The 8,395-nt window shown below is 33.4% G+C and overlaps 1 protein-coding gene across 1 annotated transcript; it reads left to right on the top strand.

Annotated features, from left to right (window-relative positions):
- The first annotated feature begins 641 nt into the window (after window positions 1-641).
- On the top strand, window positions 642-3,439 carry LOC145138199 (zinc finger CCCH domain-containing protein 3-like). The gene is made up of 7 exons (XM_079072320.1): window positions 642-1,223; window positions 1,596-1,771; window positions 1,858-1,917; window positions 2,009-2,125; window positions 2,201-2,476; window positions 2,562-2,798; window positions 2,896-3,439. The coding sequence occupies exons 1-7, from the start codon at window positions 1,145-1,147 to the stop codon at window positions 3,217-3,219; spliced, it is 1,269 nt and encodes a 422-aa protein (XP_078928446.1). The 5' UTR covers window positions 642-1,144; the 3' UTR covers window positions 3,220-3,439.
- Window positions 3,440-8,395: the final 4,956 nt, after the last annotated feature.

Consider the following 8,395-nt stretch of genomic DNA (forward strand, 5'->3'; position numbering starts at 1 on the left):
ATATTATTTTATTATAAGAACAACTATAGTTATTTATTTTACGTTGATCTTAATGTGTGGTCAACTAAAAAAATTGATGTAAAAGTAGATTTCTTTATATTGACATTGCATGAAAAACATTAATCTTTTGCTTTAATAGCAGACAGAAAAAGTGAACTTGACATTGAAACAGAGACTAGACTGTTAGAAACTTTCCAAGTAGGGGAGGTTTAGTGCAAAAGCGTTAACTCAAGGGGCTAAAAATCGAAATTTTAAAAATAGTACCAACAAGTTTGTGCAACACGTAACCTATACTTTTGAACGGCCGTGATATTCTGACATCTGTCCTCATCAAATTTGAACGGTCAAGATCACCGAACTTCTCTTCCACGCCACCCACTTTCCCGCCATTTCAACGGCGACGATTTTCTACAAGAAAAAAAAATTTATTTTCGTATTATCAGAAAAGAAAATACCGTATTTATCGCGGTTAAATTTACGAAATTACCCTTCAATACCATATTCCTCTATCCTAGATTTCCAGGACTCTTTAGTCAACTAACAGTCGACAATATTTCCCAATCGTACACGAGTCGGATAACAATAGAAAAAGATTTATAATAATAATAATAATTTATATAAAACATAAAAATTAGAAGAAAATAAAAATTCTTGTTCGAGATCGAGGAGATCCAAAATTAAAAATCAAGACTTTGTAGAGAGAGAAAGTTAAGAGATAGAAAGAGAGAGAAGGGGAAGTTGAGGGAAATTACCGAAATGGAAAAGGTGAAGAAAGAATATTTGGGTCAGATTTTTCATTCATCACATTGATGGATCATTCATGAATTTCTTCTGGGTTTGAGATTCTCTTTGATTTTTTCAATTCAATTTCGTCTTTTTCTTCTAAACGATTGATGATCATCAACATCGATGGTTTTTTGAAGTTCTTGGTAAAATCGGCCATTATCGACGTCTTTTTTAAAATCCATTGACGAAATCGTTTTTTATAATTTCTGGGTTTTGATCAAAAAGCGAGTTTTGGTCATCGGTTTGGGTTTGATTAGTTTATACAGAAAAAAACAGAGCACAGAGAAACACTGTGCGACGAAATTTTATATAAATTATAAAATTGAATCCGTTTGCGTATTTAAAACTATATATTGGTATGCCGGATAATCGGCGTGTTCAGAGGAACGGTGGCGTTGCCAACTCTTCGTCAAATTCTTCTGTTCATAACATCGAAGGTACGATTCTACATATACACTTCTGTTTCGAATTTTAATTAGCATTTTCTGTTTCTAATTTACTAATGCTTAATTTCGAAGCAACCCATTAGTTTTGAAGAACGCGATCATGCTTTGAATGCTATATTCATCAGTTTCTGTATATATATATCTGACGTTACTCTGTTACAATTTAATTTTATCTGTTCTATTTTCATTTCCCCCTAATTTTTCTCTGTTTGTTTGCCCTATCTCCCAATTCCCATTTCCGTACGATAATTTTGATTACTTTATCTCCCACATCCATCTTTTTCCGATCACGAACTGTTTGAATCCTGGGGTTTAATTGTTACAAAGTGTGTCTGATTTTTATTAAAATTCTTCAAATCATAGAAGCTGTAAGGCGATTGAGAATTCAAACAGATGGGAAAGAAGATGGAACTGCCATGGCGGGTTCGATGCCCTACCCAGATCGTCCTGGTGAACCCGATTGTATATTTTATTTAAGAACCGGCTTGTGTGGCTATGGAAACATTTGTAGGTTTAATCATCCAACCCACATTGGTCAGGTAATAAAAAAAAAACCCCTTTTACTTTTCTCAATCGGAATAAAACGATTGTTGTTCTTCATGTCTAAAATTCGATTCTTAATCAGGCCAATCAACTTCAACTTGGAGGCGAGCTTCCAGAAAGAGTTGGAGAACCAGACTGTGTGGTAACTCTCTTCTTCATTCTACCTTTACCTTTATCATGTTGACGATGATAGTTAGGGATAATTAAGTAATTTCACATCTTTTTTTCTTCAGTATTTTCTAAAGACGGGTACTTGCAAATATGGATCAACCTGCAAATACAATCACCCTCGTGATAGGAGAGGTGCTGGACCAGTTGTGTTAAACATGGTTGGATTACCTATGAGACAGGTTGCTATTTTTACTAATCTTGATTTTCAATTTCTATTTTTCTTTAAAAAACCTAACTTATAAACACTTAATTAGGAAGAAAAAGCTTGTGCACATTACATTCGAACTGGATCTTGTAAATTTGGAGTTGCATGCAAGTTTCATCATCCACAACCATCAATGGATGGATCTAACATTCAATTGCCATATTCATCACAACCACCACCTCTTATCAATGGTGTTTCTACATGGCCATTACCTAGGGCAACATATGTTTCTGATCCTCTTTTACAAACTCCTCAAACTTATCTACCAGTTGTTCTTCCTCATTCTCAAGGGATTGGGCCCACACAAGGTTGGAGCACTTATATGGTAAGAGCTTAATTGATGTAAATTTTGGTTTTTCGTTTGTGGGTTATGAAAAATATTGTGTCTGATATGGTGTTTGTTTGGTCAGGGAAGTTTGAGCTCGGTAAGTTCGGGCAGCATTTACGGTGGCCCGGGCAGCATTGAACAGCCGTATTCCTCTGGTTCTAGTAATCTGCCCGAACGGCCCGGAGAACCAGAATGTCGTTATTTTATGCACACTGGAAACTGCAAATACGGATCCGACTGCAAATATCATCACCCCAAGGAAAAAATTGCTCAACTGGCTGCTACCTCTTTGGGCCCACTTGGCCTTCCACTAAGACCCGTAAGTATAAACGGGTCGACCCGATTTTAGATAAACGGGTTAACTTGGTTGACCCATTTAAAATTCAATTTAACTAATATAAAATATCAAAATGCAGGGGCAAGCAGTGTGTTCATATTATAGTCTTTATGGAATTTGCAAGTTTGGGCCAACTTGTAAATATGATCACCCTATGATGGGATACTCATACAACTACAGCATGAGTTTACCTAATGCTAATGCTAATGCACCATCTTTGTTCCCATATGGAGGGGTGAATTCGTCAACACTTCATTCTTCAGGGTCTTCCCCGTCAAAATCATCGAAAAATGAAGGTGCTAAAACCCTAGGAGGAGCTTCACCTTCACCTTCACCTTCACCTTCACCTTCTTCGCCTTCACATTCGCCTCAACGTGCTGCATCTCCATCACATTCAGAATGATATTGGTTTTGTTTAGAATTGGGTTGGGTTTTTGAGAGATGATGATTTTTATGAGGGTTTTGTTTTTGGTTATGAATAAAATTATGCAGATGAGGGAAAATGTTATACTTTTACTGCTATTACTTTTACATTTTTATCCGGTATGAACTGTTTTTTTTGTTGTTGTTTTATGGATATGATTTTGTTAATTTTATGAGTGGTGATGCCATTTTTGTTCTAATATTTTATTCGGTACCTTTTTTTGTGTGTGTGATGGGAATGACATACAGTTATGTTGTGAATTATTTAATGGGTTGTTTGTTTTTGACAGGATGGGTGTAATGGGTTGAACAATTATTTTAATCTCCACAACTATACACTTATTTCTATAAATCAAATCCGATTTAATCTAAAATCTAATCAACCCAATGAAAGTATGTTAAATGGTAAAGTATGTTGCTATATATCAAAGCGGATCTAATCACTCTAGATATCACAATACATTATCAATTGGACAAAGTGATTTTCGCAGGTGATTTGTCAATTTTGGTGGATTCCTCAATTTAGAGGTATAAAGCTCTAGATTTCGTCTATTTATTTCATTTTCAAGTAGAACTTCAAAATTCTCTCAACATTTCTTCCAAACACATAGTTTTCAATGCTCTTCCTAAACATTGATTTTGTATCAAAGATTATATTTTAAGGCTTGATTTATAGTTATCAACTCTTTGTAGCTTTTCATTAACACCATACTTCCTTTTGACTGAAAATTGAGATTTTTATAGACGTTACCTACATCGAAGTCAAAAAAAATGTACTGAATAAAGAGGTTTTCACAGGTAATACTTGGTAAAACCTTAATTTCTCACTCAAAAAATGAGTTTTTTTTTGCAAATGTTACCTGCAAAACTTCTTTATTTAGTCAATATTTTAAGTGAGGTATGAAATTTTCAAGGGTGACACATGCAAAATCTAATTTTACATCCTCACTTTCCCTTTTTATTTATCCGGTTTTTATTATTTTGTAGGTTTTAAGACATTTTAGTTGTTAGCAAATTAAGAAAAAAATATTTTTGGAAATCCTAATAAATATGGGGGTTGCGTAAGTGAAGACGTGCTAGTAACATGAGGTAGTTCTGAATTTATATGCGTAAAATGCGTTATTTGAAACCCACCCAATATAAAGTGAGCAAGATCTAATGTTTGAGTTGTTGGTATGTGAATAGTAAGATATAGCTAGGGAAATGGACGGTATTTATGTAACTTTTGGATTTAGGTACAATTAGTAAACGAATATTGAAATAAATAAATCTTTTTTTAGTTTGCTAACAACTCATTTCAAAGGGAAAAATATCAGGTATAGATATTATTTGGGGTTGAATTTCAAAATATAGACACAAAAAATTAAATTTCCGGGTATAGACATGGATTCCACGAGGGTAGCTCCGCGGAATCCACTGTAGCTCCGCGGAAAGGCAAAATCGTAAAAAAAAAAAAAAAAAAAAAAAAAAAAACTCAAAATCCATTCCGCGGAGCTACAGTGGATTCCGCGGAGCTACCTCCGCGGAATCCATGTCTATTCCCGGAAATTCAATTTTTTTGTCTATATTTTAGAATTCAACCCCAAATAATGTCTATACCCGGTATTTTCCCCATTTCAAATGTGTTCGAGACTAATATTTTATTTCACTTTGTTGTTGACTAAGGGAGGTGAGAGTGGTTCTCTCCTAACCCATTTAACATAGTGTCATATTAGTTTTTTTGTGACGTTCCAAATTTCAAAGACAGATTTTTCATTTTTATTTATTTAAAATATAAGTCTTACAAAAAGTACAATTCATTAATATATAAAAGAGTATTCTAACGGTCGGAAATGCAGGTATTTACCCTTTCTACCATTGGATTAAATTTTCTTTTGCATGGAGGGTCCTTATACGCTCGGTGTGTGTGTGTGTATATATATATATATATATATATATATATATATATATATATAGTGAGGTTCAATAGAGAATCATTATTAACTATAGAACCAAAGAACCATTTTTTTTTCAAATTTAAATCTTATTTTTTATCAAAAAAAAAAATAGAAAAAAATATAGAAATTCATCATTTTTCCAATGATATCAAATTTGATAAAAAAAAATTATTTTTTTTCGTCAAATTCACAGTCTGAATCTGTGCAGATTCACAATGTGAATCTAAATTCACATGGTGAATCCGAAAAAATATAATTTATTTTTTAGCATTCACAATCTGGAGTTATGAATTTATATATTTTTAGTTTTTTTTTCAATAAAGAATAAGCTCTTAAACTTGAAAAAATATGTAAAGCTCTGTTTCGAGTCGTTTCTTAATTTGGGACCGTGTCTCGAAGATCAATTATCATAACGCTTCAGGCTTTGTGGGAAGAGAGTTTTAGACCCATTTGGATGTGGAAAATGTAGGTTATGTAATCCAAGAGTTAGGTTTGTGCTTCGGAACCCAAGAGTATAATGGTAAAAGTAGTGGTTCAGACCTTTCATGAAATTAGGATTTAAGTTCGGAAGGTTTTAAGGAAAAAGAGAGTTGATAGGAGTTAGGGGTGAGCATGGTGCGATTTTTACACCAAGCAGAAACCAGAAACCGAAATTGCGGTTTTTATATCCATGTAACCGATAGGTGTGGTTTTTGTTGCGGTTCAATTTTGCACTTTTGTTTTTTTTTTGTTTTGTTTGTTTTGTTTTTTTCTTTTTGCGATTTCTATTATTAACCGCAATATAGAAATGGTGTGTTTTATTTGGATGGTGTGGTTATTTTTATGTCCAACCACAACTTTCATCTTTTGACTGTTCATTATTTCATTTATTAAGTTTGACTCTCTTATATGACAACTAGTACTAGATACAAGATACAACATACAACAGTAGGTAATAAGCATCAATTCATATTATATCATATATTCCCTTTAATTTTTTTGAAGTTGTAACTTGCCAACTTGACCTTGCATCCAAAAGATAATAAAATAGATATAAACACACAATCCAACCACATTTTGAAATTAATATATTCATTTTAATTCATAACCATTAAGTCATCAACATCTTGGTTTAAACTTCATACAACATAATATCCATCAAAGTTTAAACTTCATCAAAAAGCATAAACATGTTTTTAGCACCAACAATAAAACATATAAAATAAACCACCACTAATCATAATCTCCTTGATCCTTGGAAGATTTTTTCTTGTTTTCAATCTACATAAATAAATATAAATATTAGATTATTAGTATATAAATCACTAGTAATTATAATCATAATATGAAATCATAACATATGAAAAAAAAAACCTTACCCATTTTTAAACCCGCCATCTTCTCATTAAATTCATCAATTTATCTAATCTTCATAGCACACCCAAGCTCAAGATCTACCAATGATCACCTTATCCAATCTTGTGCACAAATTAGAACTTCCGCGGTGTTAGGGTTGAGTGAACTCCTATAATTATCAATAACTCTGCCACCTGTTCTAAAGGTCGACTCTGATGCAACTGTCGATACCGGCATAGCCAAAACATGCCTAGCTAAGGTAGACAATATAGGAAATATTATTGAATTCACTTTCCACCATCCCGAAAGATCAAACTTGTTGTCCCTTTTTTCCCTTCCATCCGCTAGATAAATCTCCACCTCACTCTTAATATCTTGACCCTCATGATTAAATTTGTCAAATTCTAGCTCCAAATCAATATCCATCTCACCAAAGCTACTTAAATTTTCACCAACAAGATTATCATGTGTGTTTTGGCATTCGCTTTTTCCACTTTGCCCTTTTAATGGTTAAACAAATCTTCAAGAGTCTTAGTCACCAATCCCAATATATTTTTGCTTTTCTCACTACCCTTACCATAGATCAATTCAATGTAATAAGTAATGTATCCAATTTTGTTGCGCGGATCCAAAACAACCGCAACATAAAGTAGATAATTCACATTATCTACGTTGTCCCAATATTTGTCATACTTTGCTTTCATCAATATCACCATTTCTTCTTTTGTTCAAGTTGACTCAAGGTCATCTTAGTGATGGTGACTTGAATTTTTACAAACTCAGAAAAAATATTCGCCGTTACATACTTCGAACCAGATATCTTAGTTGTAACATCGAAAAATATCTTCAAGTACTCAATCAAATTCCTATTTTAAATGCCAATATCAATATGTAAGTATTAAAATGATATATACAAAGTAATAACTAAAATAATTAAACATACCTAGCTGTCTCCCAATCAACATCACTTGGAGCACCAACTACTTTAGCCTTTCTTTTCCTTTTTCTTGTGCTCCCGTCCACATCGTCATCCGCCTTGGTGCAAAAATAAGCCTCGTAAGAAGGGTCTATCATATAAAGCCTATTGAGAAATAAAACAAGCACTCGATGTTAGTTAAAAGAAAAAATAATATGAATATAAAACAAATAAACATAACTTTCAAACGCATTCTCATAAAGTACGGCTGTTTCCAACATTAAATATGTTGCATTCCATCTCGTGTCAACATCAAGAGATGGATTTTTTTGGATTTTACTACAACATGAGCAACACAGTCTTCAAATGTTTTATCCCGAGTCCGTGATGATCGTACGTTCGTCACCGTATTTTGAATTCTAGTAACAGAATCGAATTGCTCTTCCAAACCATCTCTAACAACAAGATTGATGATATATGCACAAAAACGGAGGTGCAAATATTTACAATCTAATATATCATTCGGTCCCTTCAACATCCTCTTCAAATATCTTATAGCCCCGCCATTTGAAGACGCATTATCCACTGTCATAATAAACACAGTTTCAATCCCCCACTTTTGTATGCACTCATAAACCAAACTCCCAATGGTTTCACCCCTATGATTCTCTATAGGGCAAAAGTTTAGAATTTTCTTTTGTAAAAACCATGCATCGCCGATCCAATGAGCCGTAAGACACATGTAATTCACGTTCTGAACAGATGATCATGTGTCGGTAGTTAGGCATACTGTTTGGCCTTTCAAAATCTCTTTAAATTTTTTTTGCTTCTTTCATAAATCTCTATACAGTCTTGAGCTACAGTCCATCTAGATGTCATCTTAAACTCCAGATTTAATTCCCACACAAATTCCTTACAACCCTCATCATCAACAATGCTAAACAGTCGATTGTCTTTAATGCACATTT

This window comes from Lactuca virosa, chromosome 9, assembly GCF_052849685.1.
Source record: "Lactuca virosa cultivar CGN04683 chromosome 9, Lactuca_virosa_CGN04683_v6, whole genome shotgun sequence".
Classification (NCBI taxonomy): domain Eukaryota; kingdom Viridiplantae; phylum Streptophyta; class Magnoliopsida; order Asterales; family Asteraceae; genus Lactuca; species Lactuca virosa.

What these genes read in the sequence shown, in the direction of transcription:
- LOC145138199 (XM_079072320.1), top strand. Translation starts at nt 1,145, where the DNA reads ATGCCGGATAATCGGCGTGTTCAGAGGAACGGTGGCGTTGCCAACTCT. An exon ending in TTCTGTTCATAACATCGAAG is followed by an intron (nt 1,224 to 1,595) that starts GTACGATTCTAC and finishes TTCAAATCATAG; the next exon opens with AAGCTGTAAGGCGATTGAGA. An exon ending in ATCCAACCCACATTGGTCAG is followed by an intron (nt 1,772 to 1,857) that starts GTAATAAAAAAA and finishes ATTCTTAATCAG; the next exon opens with GCCAATCAACTTCAACTTGG.